The sequence below is a fragment of the Musca autumnalis genome, unplaced genomic scaffold (genome assembly GCF_047663935.1).
Source record: "Musca autumnalis isolate F117 unplaced genomic scaffold, ASM4766393v1 scaffold_2, whole genome shotgun sequence".
NCBI classification, from domain to species: Eukaryota; Metazoa; Arthropoda; class Insecta; order Diptera; family Muscidae; genus Musca; species Musca autumnalis.
Genome location: NW_027411755.1, coordinates 65,685,784 through 65,709,921, shown reverse-complemented (window position 1 = coordinate 65,709,921; position 24,138 = coordinate 65,685,784). Strand labels below are relative to the sequence as shown.

Sequence of the window (24,138 nt, the reverse complement as noted above, 5' to 3'; positions counted from 1 at the left end):
CAGACGGACGGACATGGCTAAATAAACTTAGAATTTTACGCTGACCAATAATATATGTATATACCTATTTTATAGGGTCACAAATGGTTATTTCAATGCGTTACAATCGAATAAACAAATCTTATATACCCTCCAAATTTTGGTGGAGGGTATAAAAAATTAGTCACTCAAATTTAAAACAACGCAACATCGAAAATCGAACGACGCAGAGTGAAAATTGGTATTAACTAAGCAACGACGCAACTTCGAAAACAACGCAAACTGAAACGACGCAAAGCGAGGTCTTAGTGTATTTCGATGTGTTACAAACGGAATGACAAATTTAATTATACCCTCCATATGGTGGAGGGTATAAAAATAAAAACGGCTGATTAATTGTTTTCAGGAAGAAGAAGAGCTTGCAAGTGCTTGCTAGAAGAAATTTGTCCAGCAAGAATTTGCAAGCTCTCAGTGAAAGAACTGTCAAAATGTCTCTCTCGAATCGCTCTCTTTTGCTGGTTTTTTGTGTTATCAGACGACTTCCAGCAACAATTGGTACAAATTGTTACAAATTTTAGGGTAACCAGAAACAGCTAAAACTAGTTTCGTCCAACGCCACTTGGACTCATCAGTTCTCTTAGTTCTTTGCATTGAAGAAAAGAACTCTTCCCCAATTTTATGACGACCAGAGCTCAAGAATAAACGTAATCGAGGAATTCGTTTAAATGCGAATTCATCAGAAACATTTAAAAAATCTCGTAGCCGCATATGTAAACCAAGTAACTACTTCCCACTGTTATGCGTCTCCACGATGCAGAGAATCATCATAAATATGTTGATAGTTTGTCGAAAAATAACAACAAACAAATCGTTCACCGTGCTGTGTGTCTTTTTTAGATTCACTTTGGCAGTTTTGTTGTGATGTGTGTTTACTTTTTATTTTTAAAGTAAGCCCGCTTAATCACATATTTGTTGTTTTCAAATTTCAAAAACAACAAGTTTTTAAAGTGGGTGTAGTTAAAATTGATTTACTTTAGCGAAGGGCAGAGAATACTAGTTTCGTCCAACGCCACTTGGACTCATCAGTTCTCTTAGTTCTTTGCATTGAAGCAAAGAACTCTTCCCCAATTTTATGACTCTTCCCCAGGTTAACCCACTTCATGAGGATTTATTTGACGTTTGCGCTATGGAATTGACATTTGAAACCCAAACCCACTGGGTTAATTCGGTTAAGTGTAACCGGGGTATTGGTAATACTGAAATATTTTACTTTTAATAACAAAATGTATTTTGACAGCAAAAGATGACATTATCAGGGTCACATTGTTATTGCATCATGGGGTGGTCTGTATGGAATACACTGAATCCCGAACCTGCTGATTATTATTCAAAGGTATTTTGTTAATTGAATTGAATAAATTACAATGTATATGACCAACAAAAAAATTTTGGTTTTAAACCATGGTTGCATTTTGATTTCGTTTTACAAGGAGCATGCGCGAAAAATATCCTTTTCTGGCAAAACATCCCTCTCGTGCTGTTGTTGTTTCCAAAATAAATGTCAAGTGTGTGGTAATATTTGTTCATAACATTGACGTCATAAACGAGACAATAATACAAATTTATACTACAATTTCTTTTCTGAAAACCCCTTACAAAAATTAAACATAATATGAAATTAACATTGACGCGTTATCGTATCCTTTTGGGTTTACAATTTTCTCTGTTAATTGCGGATTTATTTTTTAATACGTTTGCCCATTTGTTGTTGCCGCAAAAATTACAATTAACTATACTTTTGTTTGTGTAAGTGAAGTATTTTTTCCGTGTATATTACGTACAAATACTAACTAATATCGATTATTTTTTTAGGACAAAAGATTTATTTATAATATGCGAATATTTATTCTTTACATTTGCTGTCCATGCCACCTGTGTCTATGAGGTATGAGTTGAAGATACTTTGAGTATGCAATATTCTGATAAATTTATTAAATTGTATATTTTGCTTAGGTTGGAGCCACACATGTCATCCTCAGGAATTGTAAATTTTTCTTATTTACAATCCTGTTATACTTTTTATTGTCGGTTTCGCAACATTTCTGGTTCGTCTATCATGCCTTGTGGTATCCCATGTCAGATTGGTCATCAACCATGAAGGCTTTGTCATTCGTTCAAAGAACAGGTAAGGTATCTTACTTTAATTTACCGACACATATGAAGTATATTTTATTTGCTTTGTAATAATTATACTCTACATATAAACATATATATATATACAGTGAGTGTCAAAAATATTCGGGTTTCAATTTTACCAATAATAGCACCTCAGTATTTTAGAAGTCCATACCATGGCAGAACTACCAGGTAGTGGTATCACACCAGCTGATAGAATATGAAAAGTCAAATCCCTTTATAAAAAAATTATTTTTGTTGTAATTTCCCCAACAACATAAAGAAAGTTTTGACATAACATATTCAATATTTTACGATGCCACTACCTGGGGAATTGTGCCATGGTCCATACCCAATAACAAAAAACAAAAAAACGAAATACTTAAAAAAGTGTTGGTCCTGTGGCAATTATATTATATAACATGGATCCATGGCAACTCTAACCCCCTGTTTTTGTAACTATTTTCTGTTCGTTCGTCTATATTCGTAATAATTTGGCCATCCATAGCTCAGCCCCTAGATGACATAAAGACCTAATTCTTCGTAGACACGTTCTATATACAGGTAAGAATTCCTCATTCAAAAATCAGCGTTCCACATTTGCGCTAAGGCGAGTAAATCGATCTACAAAATTTGACAATTCGTGTGAGAACAATAAAACTTTTTACAAAAACAGGGGGTAAGCCCTTTTAAGGAATGCCTCTGCGGGTGAAGCTTTTTTATCCAAGATGTCCTGAAGAGATATCTGTCACTTTACTTATATACACCTTGTTTTGTTATTGTAGGTTCTATGTTTTGTCCTCATCTGGGTTTCCCCTAGGATTTTGGTGTTTTCCTCTATTTATCCATGCTTTCAACTCTAGACCATCGGTGATCACTTCCTTACGGTAGCGTAAAAACAAACCACACGTATTCTCTCTTTATTTCTGATTTGCCATTGCTTAGTAATGGGGAGAGAGTCTTACCACTACTAATACACGAACTATTATGAGCACCCCTGCTCTAGACCACTGCCGACCAAGAAGAGACACACAAAATTCTCAATGTTTGCATCTTTTGACAGTGTGTTAGTAAGGTTGTATGCGCGCATGCTGCAAACAAAAACAAATCAAAACATTTACTCTCTTTTATGTGCTCTTTCGTTCAGGTTGTGTGGGTGTGAATTGCCGAAATACTTCGTAACTTTAACAATACCAAAGAACGACATTGCTCTAGACGCGCCATACTTTGGGGCTTTGCACTATCGATCCACTCACTCATCGAAATATATGAATTTCTATGGGATGAACAAAGTAAAATTGTTACTTGGTGTAGTCCTCATTGTGTCGATGTGGTCTGATGAGTTTTGGAAGTTTCTTCTCGTTGTCGTGAATTACTGGAGGATTTTGACTACGAACTCTTTTAGGGCAGTATCCGTTAACGGTTTCATGCACCGTCCTAGTGTTCAGCTGTTTCATACCTGCAGCTATTGACCATCTGCTGACGTCCGTTCGGATGTGCTGTGCAGGCGGATCCTACATCACTATGTGATGGTAGTGATGACTAGGCAGATGGCATGAAAATAGGAATTGACAAGCAAATAATCTCCACATTCGACATATAGCAAACCGGAGGCACTGTTTAGAGCAGAGGCGACCATAGAAATGCAACCAAAACGAATGCATGTGTGAATGAATGAGTGAAAAAATGCTACAACCAAATGATGTTTGTTGTTTATTTTTGTCCACGCACAGTGTACGTCAGGGAGAAAAGCAAATGCAAAAACAACTCAGTGGGATCGCTGAGTATACTGTCTTTGCAAAAAAAGAGCATCCCTGGTTTAGTCATTTGTAGATTACGCCATTAGGTGTCACTGCATAGCATAGCACGGAGCGACTAATAGATTTATACGTAACTATGAGTGTTTCTTTGCTTTTGACCCCAAAATTTCCCGTAAGAACTTTAAAGCTGGGCACACATTGTCAGTTTTGAATGATTTTCAGTTTGTTTTGTGGTTGCTGGACGGTTTGACAGTTATCGATAATTGCGAAATATCGACATTCAAAACTGACAATTGGTCTGTTCCAGAACTGCAAGAATCTACTAATTTTTACTATTTTTGCCGATAACATAAAGGAAAAAATGATATCGTAGTAAAAAATAGTAGCTTCTTGCAGGTTCTGGAACAGAGCAAATGTGTACCCAGCTTAGTCTTATGCCAGACTATGAAAATTTTCATTGAAAACTTTTTGTCATTTTCTTCCAAATTTTCATTGACGTCCACACACATTTGCGCTGTTCCAGAACCTGCAAGAATCTAAAAATTTTTACTACGATAGCAATTTTTCCTTTATGTTATCGAAAAAAATAGTAAAAATTTGTAGATTCTTGCAGTACTGGAACAGACCAATTTATGAAATCATATGAAAATTTTGATATTTTCATTGCTTTGCATTGGTTTGAGCATGGTACAAATACACAGGTAGCCGCATCGGCAATTGTTGGCAACATAAGATGTCAAAATTTGACATTAATTCAATGCAATTGACACATTATGTTACCATCAGCTGGCATGATAATGCTACCTGTATTATTGTACCATGGGTTTGAGAGAATTTAAACACAAAGAATAATTTCAGATTACAGAACCTTGTGTACAGAGTTTCACCCCCTTCACGCCTCTTGCCTATAAACTCATTTTCACGTACATGAAAATTGTCATAAGACTTGTGTACAGAGTTTCACCCCCTTCACACATCTTGCCTATAAACTCATTTTCACCTACATGAAAATTTTCATAGTCTGGCATAAGACTTAAGAACATTGTAGTCTTTTTTACATTGAATTTTTATCCATAGCTATCCACCATACTATAGGGGTGTATGTTAGGATTTCGCTTCTTTTACTTGCAGAGTATTATTCTAGGATTTTTTTTATTTTTTTTTTATTTTAAAATCCCTGGAAACTGGGACAATAAAAGGAAAGGGGGAAGATAGGGTAGAGAGGGGCAGAAAAGAGAGGGGAATTTGGCGAACTCTCTTTTATGAGAGGTGTAGGGGGTACAACGCCACGAAAAAACAGAAATACAGACTTGATCTGTGTGCCTTCAAATTATATTTGTATTTTAATTGTTCTTAAAAACTTAATAATATCGTATACATGTTCCCAATGGTGTTTGGTTATGAAATCTTCGACAGTGAAGATTCCATCAAATGTTTTAAAAGTATTTCTCACGCTGCGGTATTTGGGGCAAATAAATAGTATGTGCGCTATTGTTTCTTCAGTGTTACATTCTTCACAATCTGCTGAGGGTACAACATTAATTTTAGCTAGTGTGCTTTTCCCAAAAGTGTGGTTTGTTAGAATACGGTTCAGTGATTTTTGATCATCGGGGTGTAATTTTGACTTTTTGAACCATGGGTTTCTTATAGGTTTAGGAAAAATTTAAAAAAAATGAGAATTACCTTGTTCTGCTATACTTGCATATTCCCTTGACCATTCATCCCAAATTCGATCCTCTACGGTGTTTATAGCATCTTTGATAGGCCATTTGATGTCTAGGGGGATACCATCAGTGGTTGCGTTTTTCGCTGCGATGTCAACTATTTCATTTTGGGGGATATTGGCGTGACCGGGGATATAATGCATTTCGATTGTCATGTTGTTGCTGTCCGCAATTTGGATTATATTATCAATCATGTAATTTTTATGATTTTTAGCTTTTATTGCTTGTATGCCACTTTTGCTGTCAGTCAAGATCGCAATTTTGGTAAGCGAATTATTTTGGGCGAAAATCAGGACCTGGTGGAAGGCAACAATCTCTGCGGTCATTGATGCTAGCTTTTTGTTTGTGTAGAAGGACTGTATGGTATTACTATTCATGTGCAAAAAAGCAGCTCCACTGGTATTGTCTACCACCGAGCCATCGGTAAAGAAAATGTCAAACTTCAAATCTTGTAATTTTGCAATTTTTTCATTGACAAGTTGGCTTATTGTTTCTGCATTCGCTTCAGATTTTTTGGATACTATTCCTTGGAAGAAATCGATGTAGATACTGATATTTTTTGCGGGCAAAGATACAGTTTTTGTGGGTGCGACATTGAGGATTATATCATTGAATTTTTGAGCGATTGTGCATAGCTTGTATTGAATTCTGATATCTTCTGGGCGTGTTCGATTGCCGGCAGACCATATGCTTTGCTTTTGATTAATTCCTTGGCAGTGCTTATCTGAAATCTGTAGCTGGGAGGCACTTCCGCAGCCAGATGGTATATTATAGGTATCGGCGTGGTTCTGATTAAGCCAAGGGCTTTACGAAGCCAACCGTTTATGCATGTTCTGATTCTTGTTTCGGAGGTCTTAGTGAGGTTAGAGAGAGCTGCTGCACCATATTCTAGTTTGGGACGGGTGAAGGCTTTATAAAAGTGAAGAGCCCTGTATGGAGAGACGCCAAATTTACATCCGCTGAGTATTTTAAGGAAGCTACAGGTTTTATCCACTTTTGCAATTGTTTCGTCTACATGTACTTTTGCTGAACCACTGGCAGTGATGTATACCCCAAGATACTTTATAGAGTTTGTTTGGTTTATCTGTTCGCCATTAATGCTTATGTCCAATTGTCGTGGTTTTCTACAAAAGTGCATTGTGTTGACTTTACTCATATTGAAGCTAAGATGTAGGTCCGCGCATTTTTTGTTCATCCTGCAGAGTTCTTGAGTTAAAGTATCTTTAGCACAACTGAACGACTTATCATGGCATAGGATGAAGAAGTCATCCGCAAATTGGAAAATGACGGTTTTATCTGAAGTTGTTTGGTGCAATTGAGCCGTGTATATGTTGAATAAAATCGGGCTAAGCCCGCTTCCTTGTGGCAATCCGTTGTTTATAACTTTTGTACATTTCCCAATCTCAAGTTGCCTGGTTTTCATTCCGTCCAAGATCCATTTTATCACGTGTGTGTTGAAGCCCTTTTCAAATAGGATTCTCGCCAATTTGTTGATGTTTGTGTTGTCGAAGGCCTTTTCAACGTCGACACAGGCTCCCACTACATGACTTCCGGATTTTCTAAGCAATTCTACAGTATTGATAACATCATTAATGCAACATGACGTGGACCTACCGGGTCTGAAGGCGTACGATTTTGCTGGCAATATTTGTTTTCGTTCCGCAAATTCCATTTGACACCACTTTCCAGTATTTTTTGGGCTGTGCACATTAGGGCTATCGGTCTATAGTTTCGTATGTCACTGAGGTCTTTTCCCTTCTTGGGTATTGGACATATTCTAATTCTACGCCATTCCTCAGGAAATTCGCCCTTATTCCAGATTTCCGACAAGATGTTGTAGAAGGATTGCTTCTCTTCTTCCTTAAGATTGGCTATCATACCGTACGTGACACCATCTGGGCCCGCAGCTGAATTAGAGCTTCTGCTATTTAGAAAATGATCAAATGTTTCACGGTCAAGACTAGGACGTTCACTAATGATGTTGCCGAAAACCACTTCGCCTTGTTCCTGATTTAAGCTGGATTGCTCAGTAATTAGATTTAGGTAAGCTTCTTTTTGGTCTTCGTTCCAGACATTATTTATAGGTTTTTCTCTGTTATACTTTTTTGTGTTCTTTAACATGTCCCACATGTCCTTGCTGGAATTGGCATTGTTTAGTTGATGTTGAAAAATTTTGAATAGTCTTCTTTTCTTCTTGGCTATTCTTTGATACAGCTTACGCTCTGCCTCACCCAGGGCCAGAGCGTCCAGCCATGCCTTGGTTCTGGCGTACCTCCTTCTCGCCGCCAAGCGGATCTGATAAAGATTTTGAATTTCCTCATCCCACCAGGGTTTTGGGATATATTTGTTGTTGGGACCCAGTTCTATTGTGTTGTTGTTTATAATTTGCTGTACCCTAGAATTAAATTCCTGGAGAGTGTTGCCTACGGACATGTTGTTTATTTGTGCTATGACTTTAGAATGTTGAATCCTTTTACGTTTTTTTGGCAGGTCTGTCTTTGTAGGAGTTTCCTTCAGGATAGGGTGATGGTTACTGCTGGTGATCTTGTCATTATATACCCTCCACGTGATCTGATAATTTGGAGAGTTAATAAAGGAAGTATCAATAGCAGATGATATATTATTTAGAGTAAATGTGGGATTTCCGTCGTTGAGGCAAAAGAAATTGAATTCATTAACGTGGCTTAGTAGAATGTGACCCCTAGCGTCCGTGACTGGATTACCCCAGGTAAAAGCCTTTGCATTGAAGTCCCCTGTTATAAGTGTGACTCCTTTTAACTTGGATGCAGTTTCAAAAATAGATTTGACGATATTTTTAAAGACGTCTCTTTGTAAGTTAGGCGGGACATACGCTGTTATAATATTGATATTTTTTCGAAGGTTTAGAGTTGAGATGCCGATTATTTCATACTTTGGATCAAAGCCTATGATGCTGTAGGCTATATTGCGTCTTATTGCAATGCCCACACCACCATATCCGTCAGATCTACCCTTGCTTATAAAATTGTAATCACATAGACTGACATTGGTGTTGTTCTTAACCCAGGTTTCAGAAAGTGTGGCTATATCGATGTTTTCATTATGAAGGAATAACTCCAGGAGATCTTTATTTTCTTGTTTATTTATGCTTTGAATGTTATATTGGAGAATCCGCATAATTAAAAAAAAATATAATTATTAAAGATTAAGAGAGAAATAGAGTTTTTTTTTTTAATTAACTTAGATTACTTACTTTCCCATTGATGATTGTTCTCGTACTCCTGTATTTTTGATTTCATTACGAAAGTGTCAATATCTGCTAGTTGACTATCTATTTTTTGCTTGAGTTGAATAAAAAAGCGCATGTGTTCATTTGATATCTTGTCTGTGTTACTTTGATTTATAGTTCCAAGGTCTGAAGAGATCGTAGTCAAGAAGTTTCCTAATTCTTCTACTTTATTCGGCTTGTTAAGAATAGATCCGCTTCCAGGTTTGATAAAATTGTTTGTTTGAGTCTTTTTGTACTCGGACATTGCTTTCAACATAGTTCCGTTTCCAGATTTGTAAACGTTGTTTGTTTCCAAGGCTTTTTTATACTCAGCCATTGTTTTAGCCACATTCTCTTGCTCTCGCTGGCGATTAATATTTGTCTTTGCTACCTTGACGAAGGGTTGATTGGCATGTAGGAATTTCGCTGACTCTGTGTAATTGTTTAAAGTATCCACGTTCTCTCTTTTGCGTTTTTTCGTGTTATTTTCCAGCATTGGGAAGGCGGTGTCTATATTTTCCTCTCCCAAAATTTCAAAGCGATTTGAGAAATACGATGAGTACTTGGAACGTGCCTCTCCTTGCGTTAGATTTTCCAACGTCATTATTTTCTTTATCTGGTAAGCTTTTTCTCTTGCTGGGCAGCTTTTTTCTAGCGGTGAATGGTCACCTTCACAGTTGGAACATACTATCTTGCTAGCACATTGCGAATCACTTTCATGCCGAGTAAAGCAATTTCGGCATAGACCCACTCTTTGTTTGCAATGGAGTGCATAATGGTTGAATCTAAAGCATTTGAAGCATTGTCCAAAGGACACATAATGCTTAACATCACGTTTGGTATATTCAAACAGTCTGACGGTATTTGGTAAATTAAGTCCTTTAAAAAGGATTTTGACTCTAGGTGTGTTGACTCGTTCACCCTTGTCCATTCTGGTTACTCTGGTTACCTTGAGTATGGGAACATCTGATTGAATAACATTAGATAGCTCTTCTTCAGAGATGTTTGTAGGGACTCCGAAGATTACTCCGACCTTGGATACAAAATGACCAAAAATCTTACCTATGAATCCCGCTTCCAGTAGTTTTGAATTGCAAGCAAAATTGTTTGCCGCTGGTCCACTTCTGCAAGTCACCTTTGCTCTGCCGAAGCCGATTTTCTTTACGTCCAAAACGCCAGGAATGCCCCCATCTTTTATAAGCTTAGATAAAGTAATGCTATTAATCGGAGAAATGTTACCCTGTGAATCAGATTTGTCCACATAGACAATGTATGGACCCCGATGATCAGTATCATATTTATAATCATATTTGGAACTGATTTTTTTAGCACTTGTTTTTTGAGAAGAAACACCCTCAGCAGAAATTACACTTTGAGAAAGTTCTTGATCTTGCATATTCTCGACATTTTCATTATGCATATTCTTTTGCATATTTTGCACGTTATTGTTTGTAGAAAGTTCTTCGTTTTCCGAGCGATATTTTTTCCCGCGGATAATACTGCGACTTCGTTCTCTCTCCCTGGAGGGTTGTTTGTTTTCCCTCCTACCTCGGGGAGGAGAGATATCAACTCCCTCCTCCATTGTTTAGTTTGGAATTGTTATTTTGTTAAAAACAACGGTTTTTCTTTTTCTGACAAGATCTAGAAGAATCTAGAACACGACAATTAGAACTTCACAGAAACCAATGCACACACCGCTCAACGTTCGAAGTTTCTCGAACGGAGCACAAAACAAAAAAAAACACAAATAAACCAGCAGCTGAGTTAGAGAAATTTAATCCAAAAACACCACTTTTAAAGGGGAACAATTGTAATTTATAGAAAAGCACACAAAGAATCAACTTATGTTTTTGATTAATTATTCTGTATGGAGCAGAGTTTGCAATATATAATTTGTTATGCTACGGCTTTCAATGATCGCAAACGAAGTGCACTCTACGAGATTAGAAACACGATTGATTTTTTTCTAGGATTTTGAAACTATAGCTCTTCTACAGGTTGACCAACATCTGTAATTTTTGTCAGTCCTTTCTTGGATATGGCATTTACATTTGAGTTTTGAATCCAGAATTACTCCCAGATATTTGTCTTCATTAGAAATACTGTTTGTATTATTCAGGGAAACTTGTTGTTGGAAAGGTCCCATTTTCGTTTTCCTAGTGAATAGACATATTTCCGTTTTCCTGGTTGACGTTTGGACCTCATGGTTTGCCCAGTTGTAAGCGATTTTTGAGCCATTTCGGCCCTTCTGCTGACCCAGGATTTAGACCGCATATTCTAGACCAGTTATGAGCAATTTTTAGAGTCACCTCGGCAAAGCAAATTTGGATTGTTTCCCCTGAGAAGTATTTTATCGACGTCTGCATAGACTTACTCAAATCCTTCCTACGTTCATTCCTTGGCTAACATGGTCCCTTATTGTATGTTATCCACATATTCCTTAGCATGTGGCTTATTCAGTTCATCAGGGCGTTTTTAACCTAAAACATGCCCAAAAACAGGATCAGTGTTTCAGTGCTGACGTTGTTGAAAGCACCTTCGATGTAGATAGTGAGTGTATAGATCTTCTTGACGACTGTGCTCTCGATGTTGTGTACTATCTCATGTAGTTCCATTTTCCACTACTGCTTTTTTGCGTCCTACTTTATGTAAAGCTTTCGGACTTCTTTTCCATTGTTACGAATTTCCCCTTACATCAAGGGTTTGAAAGCACCTTGGATGTAGATAGTGAGTGTATAGATCTTCTTGACGAAGGTGCTCTCGATGTTGTGTACTATATCATGTTGTTCCACTTTCCACTGCTGCTGTTTTGCGTTCTACTTTATAGTAAAGCTTTCGGACTTCTTTTTCATTGTTACGAATTTCCCCAGTCATCAAGGGTTTTCGAAGGCAAATTTTCTCTCTCGAAGAGAACAACTTTTTTCGAATTTCACTTCACTAGTTTGGTATTTTCCTGTCTTCCGTGGTTAGACATTCATCGTTTTCTTGCACTAGTCTTTCTTCTACTTGATTTCGGAACTTAATCCACTTGGTATTGGATTTGTTTCGGAAGCTTATAGAATGCGGAGGTGGCCTCGAAATTTTGAACCTAATATACCAGAAAATGAGTGTTCTTCAAAAACCCCCCCTTTTTACTTCGTTTATTCGTTATATTTTTATACATCGTTACCTGTTCTTTGCCTTCCTTCCCAGGGTCTGCAATTTCGACGTTGGTGATAGTGACTACGAGTCGAACGGTAGATATACTGACGCCAGGTACATGTTGCTATTCAGTGGCGCCCGACGTTGTCAACTCTGGAAAGAAAACATATGTTTTTGTAGCATATTATACAGTTTTTCTGTAGAGTTCCGGTAAGGGTAGAATAGTTCATAATTTATTCCTGGATCAGGCTAATATGTATATTACATTTATCGATTTTCTTCATCAGGGCTTCAGTTTGCGTTTCACTGCGATTGGATGACCTCAATTCTCCAATTAACGGGATTCTTGAAAGCCCCTCTCGTTTTGTTTATCCTCTGGATGACCTCAATCATAGCTTATCCATTCTTGGGAGTCGCTGATGGTTTCGGCTCCCGCTTGTATCTCGTTCGGAGATTTAACCTCCCAGTGCTATATTTGGCATTTAGTTGATCATTCATATGGTTTAGTTCAGAGACATTGTTCTATTAGTGCTTGTACCTATTAGTGCTTGTTACATGATCTCACATTAAAAATTGGTACACTCAATTTTACGTGTGTATTGCGCTGAATTCCCAAAGTCATTTGCATGACTTGGAAAAACGGACAAGGGTCACAGGATGTGTTGAGGCCACATGCAGGGAAGCCACCTGCTGTACATTTCCCACCATGACTAGATATGTCCCCAGCTTTTTCGATTTCTTGCAGGAATAGAGAGCAAGTAGACCTTTCTTAGCCCTTTCGTAGCCGCTGGTCAAGGATTACTCCGAGGTACTTGGTCTCCTGAGAGAGACTTAACTGCACTCCTTCCAAAACAGGTAGAGGGAAGTTGACGATATTGTTTTTTCCTAGTGAAGAGGACAAATTCGTGTGAATTGAAGTTCGAGTCAAACATGTTATTTTCGATATGTCCTACCACATCATGCAGTGCGGTCTCGATCGATTTGCTCTTAATATACATATGCGTGTTGCGCTTTACTTATTACATTCGGATTAAGATTGGATCTCAATTCTAGGTCTTTTAGCCTTTCCAGAACCTTCAACAGAAAGGAAGAAAGACTAATTTATCTGTAGTCTTTAGACAGAGAGCGGCTTGGTTTCCCAGCCTTGGGAATATATGTCAAACTTACTTCATTCCACAGGCTCGGTATGTGCGATAGCAGCAAACAAGCCTTATATACATCTGTTTGGTGCGAGATCAAAGTTGGAGACGCATACTGCAGCATCGCCGTATTGATCTCATCAGGGCCGGAAGATTTATAAGGCAGGAATGTGTCAATAACCCATAAAATCCCGGGTTAACTAATTAACTCATCAACCAAATCACCTCCCCGTCTGTACGGGTTGGGCGTACACACCACGATTTAGTGGTATTATCAAAATCCTTACAGCCGGGGAAGTGAGTACTTGCCTATAGGTCCATGGTCTCAAGACCGGAGTTGTCTATGGCCGTAGGGTCCTTCGAGAATATCTAGCGGAATCTGGATGCAGAATTTACTCTACCGATTCGCTGAAGTGTGTCCATGAGTTCCTTTTAGCTTTCTTCACCTCGCTTATGTACTTGTTGAAGCTCACCTTATATTAGTCCCAGTCCGCACTAAGCTCAGTCCTATTAGCGCTATTATATACACTCTTGCTAGTTCTCCTAAGATTAGCAACTTCTTTATTTCACCATACTGGTTGATTTTTTCTGCGTGGGTATGTAAGCGGACAGGACTTCTTACTATTTGTTGTAGTCAAGCTTAATCTCATATTTGTTGTTTTCAAATTTAAAAAACAACAAGTTTAAAGTGTGGTGTAGTTAAAATTGGGGGTCGATCATTGATAACAATTATCGTTGAGTGGCGTTGCCAGTTGTCAAAATTGATCCACGTATGGCAACTCTCAACTGAAGTTGCGAATCTCAGTTGATGAAGCGGCTGTTTTTCAGCAACCACCAATTTTCAGTTGTAGTGAACATTTTCGAAGAAACAAGAAGTAAAATAGAAGGAAAAATAAACATTTTGTTAACAATTATTGATCCTTTGCATCATTAATTAATTTTGTGTATCAATATGGTGAAAATAACGACAAAGCAGCAGTTCAAAATATTAATTGATAAACTGAGTGAAAATCCTAACTTAGCCCGAGGAGTTCGGGAGTTTTGGTGAAACCAAAGCCACAGCGGATAAAGCGTGGAGGTCCATTTCGGACAGTTTAAACAGCCATGAACCTCCAACACGAACACCTGAAAAGTGGCAGAGTCTGGATTCACTTTAAAGCAAAGTTGAAAAAGAAAATGCCTCAAAATAAAATAAACTTCAACGACACTGGTGGTGGTCCATCACAATAAGTGAATTTATCGCCTTTGGAGAGGACAGCAGCAAATCTTTTGCAAATGAATTTGGTGACAAATACAGTAGGTTCAGTTTAAGTACAAATGACGAACATCCTCCATCTATATAGCCAACTACACCAGGGAATTTCGTTTTTGAATAAAAATGGTTTTTATTTTGCCTTTTTTCCTCCTCTGTCAACTTCGAAACGATCCAATTTTGGCAAAATTTGTCCTCTATTAAGTGGACAACTTCCTTCAATACTCTCGACAATGTAGATTGAGCCATGCAATTGTTGAAATCATTGCCATGGGACTTTTGGAAACTTCCGTCCTCCAAGAATTGCAACGCTGCGCACACTTTTAAAAGTGGGGGTATTGCTGTTGATCTGTAACTTACTTTGAAGTCATCCTTTAACGTTTCCACAACGTAAACTACGGCATCCTTTGGCAATCGAAAATACGCCTTAAGCCTGAAATAATTTACTGATTATACAGATCTTTCCACATGATCATCAGCTTACAATGCAGATGGCAATTCCAATGTATTCGACTTGTCCCTCAAATTTCTTCTAATAGATGCAATGTCCTGTACATTTTCTTCATCATCAAAAAATAATTCCACCGAACTTATCATTTTTGGGACAGCAAATAAAACTTGACGATCCGAAGATTCAATGGGCAGGTTATATTCCAATCTTGGGTTGTTTTCCAAATTTGCTCGAAAACTCAGCCAAAATATTGTCCAGAATACAAAAAGAGTTATCCAAAGCGCAATTATTTTTAAAATGTTTTTTTTTTTTGGCGAATAGAGGTCACAAGTTTGAAAAAACACTGATCGATAACATGTTTATCGACCACCCAGTTGAGTTGACATTAATGGTACAACATTTCGTCTCAGTCGCGCAGACAACTGACAACGCAACTCAAGTTTAGTGGCAATACAAGATAGACCCATTGATTACTTTTGGGGATGGCAGAGAATACTAGTTTCGTCCAACGCCACTTGGACTCATCAGTTCTCTTAGTTCTTTGTATTGAAACAAAGAACCCTTCCCCAATTTTATGACGACTCGAGCTCAAGAATAAGTGTGACTGATGAATTCGTTTCAATGCGAATTCAACCGAAAACACCTAAAAACTCTCTTCCCCAATTTTATGACGACTCGAGCTCAAGAATAAGTGTGACTGATGAATTCGCTTCAATGCGAATTCAACCGAAAACACCTAAAAACTCTCGTAGCCGCATATGTAAACCAAATTAACTACTCCTCAGTCACACTTATTCTTGAGCTCGAGTCGTCATAAAATTGGGGAAGGGTTCTTTGTTTCAATACAAAGAACTGAGAGAACTGATGAGTGCAAGTGGCGTTGGACGATACTAGTATTCTCTGCCATCCCCAAAAGCAATCAATTTTAACTACATCCCACTTTAAACTTGTTGTTTTTTAAATTTGAAAACAACAAATATGAGATTAAGCTTGACTACAACAAATAGTAAGTAAAACATACATCTCAACAAAGCTGCCAAAGTGAATCTAAAAATAGACACAGAGCACCGTGGACAATTGGTTGTTATTTTTCGACAACTATCAAAATAGTTATGTGCATTCTCTGCAATGTGGAGACACATGACAGTGGGAGTAGTTAATTTGGTTTACATATGCGGCTACGAGAGTTTTTAGGTGTTTTCGGTTGAATTCGCATTGAAACGAATTCATCAGTCACACTTATTCTTGAGCTCGAGTCGTCATAAAATTGGGGAAGGGTTCTTTGTTTCAATACAAAGAACTAAGAGAACTGATGAGTCCAAGTGGCGTTGGACGAAACTATTATTCTCTGCCATCCCCAAAAGTAATCAATTTTAACTACACCCCACTTTAAACTTGTTATTTTTTAAATTTGAAAACAACAAATATGAGATTAAGCTTGACTACAACAAATAGTAAGTAAAACATACATCTCAACAAAGCTGCCAAAGTGAATCTAAAAAGGACAGGACTTCTCATAACAACCCATAAGAACATTGGTGACTTTATCCACTGCTTCAATGGAATGAACATGTTCCGGAAGTTGAGATGAAGTACATCCAATCGGTTCTTCTGGGATTACTATGAGGTTTTTGCCGTTCACCGCTAAAAGAGACTTGTGGTCGGAGAATGAGCACTCCTCCAATAGCCTCCAGTCACTAATAGACACAATGTCCTTATTTTTTTTATCAGGCAGGCCGAGGAGAGGTTCACAAATCCCACCACAAGGTGGCTGCCATTCTTCTTTCTCTCCCTGTGGAAGATCTCCCATCTGTACACTCCCAAAGTCTGCTTTTTGTGTCCAATCGAAGGTATTAATCTATTCACTTGGAGCAAATATTCCAGGACATATACAAGAAGAATGTCATTTTTGCCATAACTGGCTTAATTCAAATTAATTGGTGCATTTTTCTCAATATTAATGCACAAAATCAAACTGAATCTAAAATGCATTTAGGTATTTCAATATGGGAATACCGTAAAAGAGAGCCCATATTCATATGGGGGAGAGAGCATGAATATGAGACACAAGGATAACAAACAACAACAAAACAACAATCAGCTGTTTCGTAAATGCAGAAACTATTGTCTGTCAGGCTAAAATTAAATGCAGATCTTAATGCAAATTTACGGTATAAGTCATTTCTGACAAAGGAATAAAGAACGGCCGAGCCATTGTTGCTTGAGTCATTTCTGGCAAGAGACTAGGCAAAGGGCAACCTAGTTCGAATTTGGCTCGGGTCAATCAGAAAGAAGTAAAGCAAGAAAGTGAGCCGCTTATATACCGAGGCCTTAAGTCTATCGATATATCACTTGATTAATAAGTGAGAACTACTTTGGTTCCCCTATACATTTGGTGGACAAGATGAAGTGTCTAGGTGTCATTATCGATTCTAAACTTGATTTTTCCGCACATATTGATGCTTTGTTTCCTAAGATCATAAATGTTCTTCGCAAATTATATAGCACTGAGTTCTACCTGCTCCTCTTTGTTAAAAGAGATCTGGCTCACGCACTGCTAATGTCAGTTATTTTTATGGCATTTAGGTTATATCAGGTACAACTGATGAACAGGCGAAGAGAGTAGAAAAGCTTTTTAATATGGTTGTCAGATTTGTTTACAGTTTGCGCAGGAGGGACCACATTTCTGCTCATGCGCACAATTTCTTAGGAGTACCTTTTAAAGTTTTTATCCAACAACGTGTTGTGTCTTTTCTTTATAACTCGACATACTTGGATCTGCCAGTATTACTTCGGGAACGATTTTCGTTTTCAAGATATACTCGTAACATACAGATAATTCTGCCCATTTTTTCCACATCTTGGTTAGACAATTCTTTTGTTGTTCGTGCTGCTCGGCTGTGGAATCACCTACCCAATGAGCTACGTAACTTCTCTTTCCCATGTTTTGAATTTCGGCGTAAGTTTGAAGCCTTTACTATTAATAGTAATACTACTACTTAATACATATATGGTATTTTACTGAGTAGTACATTGTTCTGAATACATGCTTTTTCGATCATCTTGAATTACCAGCAATATATTTTTTTCTCTCAGTTCCAGTTTGATTCTTTTATAAGGCTGGGGAGCCCTTTTTTGCAATTTTTGTTTTAATAATTTTAACTTACATTGTGTAATATATATCTATTTTGTCTTATCTCTTATCTGTAAGTCATTTTGTAATATGAAATAATGTTGTAGTTTCCCAGCAAAAAGTTTGCCTCCAAAGAGGCAGTTAAATGATATGTACATTGTACAAGTGATCTGGAAGTGCATCAAATTATGCATTTTCACTCATGATTTTTACAAGAGCGTGACTACTGAAAGAGGCACTCCATTGCACTGCATTTTAACTGACCCTTTGGCATAGCGTTTTAACTAACCCTTTGGGGTAGAATAGGAGGCAGTCCAAAGCACGTGTTTGATACAGGCATTCTGCGGAAATTGTGCAAGCCATTACAAAATATCCCAGAACAAAAAAATGCATTTATTATTTGTGTAAAACAAAAATATTAAGAACTTTATTACATTAACACAAATTATGAAAATTCTCCATTGAATTCAATCGCAAACATGCGTGTTTCCTCCGCTCTCCATTTAATCCAAGCTGAACTGTTTCTGTTTCATGTGCTAAATGGGTTGTCTTCCCATCACCAGTTAAGTTTTCGAAATGTACTCCAACAGCACTCCATTCGGAAATTTTCTTCTCGTGAGTTATCGGAAAAATGTTCACAAATTAAATATTATTTAGTTTGTATTAACAAATGTTTGGAAATGTTAACACGCTTATCTCTTTTTGTAAAATGTATACCGCTGCCTATAGAGATGTACAAACTGATTTATATACATGTAGGGATCTCTAACAACTGCTAATAAAATGTAGCGAACGGAGTGCCTTTTTCACGACTCCGCTGAACTGCATCCGGATGTTGTTAAAATGTGACAAGTGGATGTGATTCTTTGGATTGCATCCAAATGCAGTTAAAATGTGAGGACTGGAGTGCCTTTTTCACGACTCCGTTTGAACTGCATCAAAACATGCCGTGACAGAGCTAGTCCACATTGCACTACTTCCAAATTATTTTGCTGGGTTCTTACTGGGTTGCGATGCCAATTGGCCAATAGGCTTCTATCGCAATGTATAAATAAATATTTTTATTTAATTATCCTTAATGCAGGACATCCAAAGCAATCTGGCCTTTGATCTCTTCCATTTTCGAAATTGATAAAAATGCCTATATTTGCCATGGTTATATCTATTTCTTAATTATCTAAAGAACATCTGCCTTGTAATCTGAATTAAGAAACGATTTCCATTCCTCTATTTGTTGGTTTAGTTTTCCCATTTCGAATATCGTGTTTATCGATCTCGTCTTCCACTTGTTTACTCCATCGAGACCTTGGTCTTCCCATACTGCGTGTACCGACATAGGGTTAGTATTTTTACGCCTTATTAGGTGGTTCGTCATCACTTATTCATTCGCCCAGCCAACGCTATCGGTTTTCATCGTCATCGCATATATGTAAGCCTGAATTTTTGTCTCTCAGTTCCAAAAATTACAAATATTGGTTAATTAAAAATATTTATATTAAAAAAGCCTATTTATATTTTGGAAGCATAATTTCCATCCAAAACAGATACTGTCGAACTTCTCTATAACGAATTTCCCTATAAAGAAGAAAAACTGAAAACACTGCTTTTTTCAACACATTTTCATCTATATTAACCTCTCTATAGCAAACTTCTCTATAACGAAGTGTTTTTATTGCATAAGTGGGAATTCCCACACAAAATAAACTCTCTATAACGAATTTTAGTCATACACAGTAAATGAGAAACAAAACACATTCATAATGTTCCTTTTACTGAAGTTCACACTAAAAAGAGAAGCAAAACTCATTTATCAGCTCTTTAAGAATGAAAATAGGTTAAAAAAAAATAAATGTTTTATGACTAGCGTACCTTGTTGCTCGTAAATTAGAGCTCTGTTCCAGAACAAGAAATTTTTTACAATTTTTACCACTTTTACACATTTTGCGTTCCCGTTTATATAAAAATCGTTTACGACTTTTACCACTTTATAAAGTACGGGAACAGGCCATAGACATCTAAAGCGATTTGTTTCCATTGTTTTAAACTAAACTAAAGAAGCGGCTGATATTGAAGAACACAATATTTCAATGGCAAAAAATAGGGTCTCAATATGTAAAGAAATAATTAGAAGATATCACGATTGAAGACCATGTTAAATAAAGTCTATTGCGACACTTTAACTATGAATTATCCATTATTTGGAGACTCGAAACAATGTTTCTAATTATATTTTCTTACATTGCTCATTCCGAAAAATTTGATAAAGCAAAGTGGCAAAATCAAATTAAAATCAATACTTATTTCACTCCTAAATAAAAATTCAAATTATGTTTATTCATAAACACATGTTTGTTCCTTTTTTATTCATGTATGTAAGTCAAATTAACCATTTTGCCTTGGTTTCTCTATAAGGAATTTTCTCTATAACGTAGTAATTCTTCGGTCCCCAAGTGCTGCGTTATAGAGAAGTTGTTGTTGTATACAGAAGTTCGACATAGTTGCTTATTGAATTTGTACATTTAATTACTGCATCTGATCTTGATTTAGCACATAGAATGTTGTCAAAGCTTGGTTTACTATTACACCGAGTTCTGGTATATAAAGGAAACTTCGTCGTCTAAACCAAGAGCTTTAGAGATAATTCACTGAACTTTTGTGGAGGTAAAGGAGATGGAAAACAAGTATTGTTTGAAATTTTTGCATCTCTGAAGAACTACTCGCTTAGCTTGATTCTGCTCCAATGCAGGACTCTTTTACAAGCTTCTTGGTATCAATATACTGGATGAGATTTTTGTTATTCTTGGAACAAGATAGACTTTTGATTGTAAACCACATCATCTTGAAATCGATTTTGTAGCTGCCAAGAATTTTCAACCATTTGCAGCGTCTGTTCCCAAGGACTAGAAGATCAAGTCCGGCACTCAATTGCAAATTTTTTTGGTTAGATAGAGAAATCAAGATTAGCTGGACTTTAGCAATGTAAAAGAAAAAAAAAATATTGAGAATCTCGGGATCTGTAGTGCAATTCTCTAATTCCTTTTTTGAGTTACCGACAAAAATCGGTAAATTTAAAACACTTATAATTTGGATAATTATCGATATTATTCGATAAGTTAGCGGCCTATAAAAAGTGGTCGCAAAGTCTACCGATAGCGAAAGTGTTGTCAACTTTTATTTGAACTTTTCATTCATAATTTTGCGTTTTAATGTTACCGATTTTTGTCGGTAACTCAAAAATTGACTTAGAGAATCGCACTACTGATGAATAAAATTTAATGCATATCTTTTTTTAAATATATAGATTTATGTGTATATTAACAATAACATTTTTCTCTCTTCCAGTTTCATTTTTCTATTATTACACATACAAACGTACAGCATTGACCATATCCGATCCACGGTATTATGAGGAGAATATTGATTGGATTGCTGAACAGTTGAGTGATAAATAAAAAGGAAAGAAATGCTTTATAAGTGAAGATTCAAAATCTAAAAATAGAAATAATATTCAAAATAAAATAAAGAACAATTTGTAAATTAAGAGAATGTGTTGTAGTAAAGAGAAAAAATATAAAAATAAATAATAAAATTATGTTTTTTGTTGTTAAAAAAAAAAACAAATTGATGTCCTATGAATTATTTTCATTATTTTTTTTTCAATTTATTTACATAAAAATTGGCAATAATATATACTAATATTGCAGATATACATGTACATACATATGTGTGGTTGTTTTCAACACTTCATTTTCTATTATAGTTTCGAGCCGTTGTCCAAACGTAGATTTTTCCTAATAGAGGTTAAAGGGACTTGAATAGATATGTTCATAAATGAGCAATTTTTAATAATTAATTTTTTATGAAATATGTTGAACATGATTTTATATTCTAAATAATTTTTTTATATATAGTTTTAATAAAAAAGAATAAATGAATTTGTTAGGGGGAAGATTTTCTTAATAATAAATACAACATAAATTTTAATTCAATATAATATAAAGTCAAATTTTGTATATGATTTATATATGACAATAATTTAGTTCATTGTTTTTTGATTTGATTTACTTTTCATGCACTTATTAAAGGTACACCAAATAGTTTTTCCCAAGATTGATTTATGGCATTCAGACAGGTACTGGCATTTTCTGATGTTTCAAATGTACACTTCCAGAGTTCACATTTGTCTTGGGTTTCATCGAGAAAATTAATGATAAATACATTATCGCTGCAGTGTTCCACCTCAACTAAATTCGACATGAATTGGGTGACACATAATTCCAGATCATCACTGTCATAATCGCTGTTGGTGGCCGTTGAAAGCCAACCAACTTTGGGTGAACTTAAATATAAACGAGAATCTGTGGTCAACAGACAACATATACTAAAGTGACGTTTAGCATTTTCACATGTAATTTCACAGCCATTTAGCACCGAGCACATATTCAATTGTTCATCCATTACGGCTGTATTTAGACGCTTGACTATTAGCTCATTTGGTTGGTATTGTAAATCACAATTTGAGGGTAATGAATTATCTGGAATAATAACAAAACAAACAAAATTAATATTTATTTTCCATAAAAAACTTCTATACAACATTATCCACTTACTTGCAAAAAACAACATCAACGAATCCGTGCGTAAGATATCCTGCAGCAGTAATAAAAATCCACCCCAATTACGTAGCTGAAAGACTAAACCAATTTTCCATGGTAGCAATTGTATACTTTCCAAACGATCTACTGTACAGGCTACAATTGGTTTCAGCCATTTGGAAACATCATCATTTTCTTCGCTGAAGAATTGCATTAAATACAATTTACAGGTGGACATTACAACACAACCATCGCACAACTGTTTCGTATTTTCATTGTAAATTCTGCCCTTTACAATCCATTTGAAATGTTCATCTTTCTCTTCGAATTTTGTTTGATAGAAATATAATTTTAAACGATGATCAATATCATTGAAATCGGTATAATTAAATTTGAAAGCTCTAGAATTGAGGGATGAATTGAGATTTGTTGTCGTAGATGTCGTTTTTGTGTTGTTGGTTGTGGGTGGTGGTAATACAGTTCCCGATTGAATATTTGATAACTTTTCGGTATCAATGAGTTTTTTAGAGCTGCTCATAAGTATGCTGGTCGATTGCATTAAGGCTGAAATAAAAGAAGAACCAGATATTAGAATGTGGGAATTATCATAATTATGATATGGTGGGTATGCGTGTCATGGAACGATAATAATTTTTTATACCCTCAGCATTTAGGTTAACGATACGATCTTTGATACGATCAAAAATATCCCTCCTCCAAAAAATTGGTTTTGAACCCCAAGTATGTTAGGACGATATACTTTTCAAACAATTTGAAGTCGATTTAGCCCTGTCCGTTCATTTGTCTGGTTGATGCACACGATAACTCTTAAAGAATCAACCGATGTTGTCTACACTTTCTACTTCGTAATATTTGGTCCAAACTTAGATCAAGGTAGAAGATAGTCAATATTGGTCCTCCCCTTCGGGTACCAGCTCAAATAAAATTTTAAATTTGTTACTAAAATGGTGGACACTATACCTCTAGAAGTGTGTTATAACCGTATGATCAAAACTTTGCACATTGAAATATTTTTTTTTTCAGGCATATGACATAGGCGAATCTGGGATACATTGGTACACTCCGAATAAAGTTTATAACTCTAGAAGGGTGTAACCGCGATATGATCCAAACTTTGAACAACGTAATATGGATTACATCGATCCAACCCTTCGAAACTTCCCAAAGAAAATTTCAAAAATTTTCGCAAAGGTGCAGCTTAAGCTCATGTCTCGGATAGTTTTGAAATATTTTGCAGCAGGTTGTATTCGTGGCTTCTACTATGACGGTACCTCCAACAAACCCTGTCGTCATTAACTACAAATTACTGAAGAGCGCTGGTCGGTTCTATGCTCCGGATTGTCTCGGAGGAATCTTCGTGTATTTTTCACCATGGTAGCGGTAATATATCCTTCGGAATGACTGCTTCGAGCTCCTGTCGTGATAGAGAAGAACCTCGAACTATTGTTATTATTAGGGTAACCCTAGTACTACCACATAAAATGCAACAATCTGGCAGCATCATAGCAGTGTTGCATGCAT

General features: G+C 36.4%; 2 protein-coding genes across 9 annotated transcripts in view; one reads left to right on the top strand and one right to left on the bottom strand.

Moving 5' to 3' along the window:
- Positions 1-1,537: 1,537 nt before the first annotated feature.
- On the top strand, positions 1,538-21,622 carry LOC141394034 (transmembrane protein 138). The gene is made up of 4 exons (XM_073967794.1): positions 1,538-1,785; positions 1,852-1,924; positions 1,993-2,164; positions 21,344-21,622. Exons 1-4 carry the CDS (start codon positions 1,652-1,654, stop codon positions 21,451-21,453), a joined length of 489 nt encoding a protein of 162 aa, XP_073823895.1. The 5' UTR covers positions 1,538-1,651; the 3' UTR covers positions 21,454-21,622.
- Positions 21,623-21,628: 6 nt separating this feature from the next.
- LOC141394032 (uncharacterized) overlaps positions 21,629-24,138 on the bottom strand; it is a 31,389-nt gene continuing 28,879 nt past the window's right edge. For all 8 annotated transcript variants that reach the window (XM_073967786.1, XM_073967790.1, XM_073967789.1 and 5 more), the window contains 2 exons: positions 22,612-23,160; positions 21,629-22,536 (listed from right to left, as the gene is read on the bottom strand). In XM_073967786.1, the coding sequence (XP_073823887.1) occupies positions 22,070-22,536; positions 22,612-23,160 (1,016 nt within the window). In that variant the 3' untranslated portion in view covers positions 21,629-22,069. The remainder of the gene's footprint in view (positions 22,537-22,611; positions 23,161-24,138) is intronic.

What these genes read in the sequence shown, in the direction of transcription:
- LOC141394034 (XM_073967794.1), top strand. Translation starts at nt 1,652, where the DNA reads ATGAAATTAACATTGACGCGTTATCGTATCCTTTTGGGTTTACAATTT. An exon ending in TTAACTATACTTTTGTTTGT is followed by an intron (nt 1,786 to 1,851) that starts GTAAGTGAAGTA and finishes TTATTTTTTTAG; the next exon opens with GACAAAAGATTTATTTATAA. An exon ending in GTCATTCGTTCAAAGAACAG is followed by an intron (nt 2,165 to 21,343) that starts GTAAGGTATCTT and finishes TCTCTCTTCCAG; the next exon opens with TTTCATTTTTCTATTATTAC.